General features: G+C 35.6%; 1 protein-coding gene across 1 annotated transcript in view; it reads right to left on the bottom strand.

Moving 5' to 3' along the window:
• Positions 1-386: 386 nt before the first annotated feature.
• Positions 387-657, bottom strand: part of TEOVI_000533000 (Trypanosomal VSG domain containing protein, putative) — a gene marked incomplete at both ends in the record, with an annotated part of 1,476 nt that continues 1,205 nt past the window's right edge. Inside the window, one exon of the mRNA XM_067220697.1 lies at positions 387-655. Coding sequence (XP_067076798.1) covers positions 387-655 — 269 coding nt within the window. The remainder of the gene's footprint in view (positions 656-657) is intronic.

The following is a 657-nucleotide window of genomic DNA, read 5'->3' as shown; positions in this document are numbered from 1 at the left end:
AACACTCTTCTATCATTATTATTATTATCATTGTTTTATTACTATTATAATCCTAACTAATATCTATAAAGCAAATAAGTTAAACATAATTATAAAATTTTTGTAATAACAATCATTTTTCACACCTCAACACCAAATTTTCCGGCACGCATAGACCACTTTTACACAGATTTTTTAATTAAAAATATAATATTTATATTTTCAACAAAGTGTGTTAAAATAAATTGAATTCTCTCAAAATACCAACAAACTCTCAAAAGCAGAAACCATCAGGGCACATTTTTTGTTTACTAGAAAACTACTATTTCGGCACCTAAGCTCGTCTTTATCCTTTTCGCCTTCGCCACCTTTTTTCCACGCACAAACAGGTTTCTATTTCCCTTCATTCATTTTCTCACAAGCGGTTTGATCATTGAAATGCGCTGCACACCCAGTTGTAGTTGCTCCCCCTTTTGATGCCTCTCCTGTTCCTGCTGCTGTGGTTCCTGATCCTGGTTTAGGTTTGCATTTGTTACCATCTGTTTATTTATTGTCATAATCGCAGTGTTCACTTGGGCAATCGGTGGCGGTTTTGTTTTGCGGTTTGCATATCTGTTTTTCGGAAACGGGGTTGGCATTGTCTGTTTGCTGTGGCTGTGTAGAGATTGTGTCTTCCAC

This window comes from Trypanosoma equiperdum, assembly GCF_001457755.1.
Source record: "Trypanosoma equiperdum strain OVI genome assembly, contig: ctg_1203, whole genome shotgun sequence".
Classification (NCBI taxonomy): Eukaryota; Euglenozoa; class Kinetoplastea; order Trypanosomatida; family Trypanosomatidae; genus Trypanosoma; species Trypanosoma equiperdum.
This window is presented reverse-complemented; position numbering and strand designations above follow the sequence as displayed.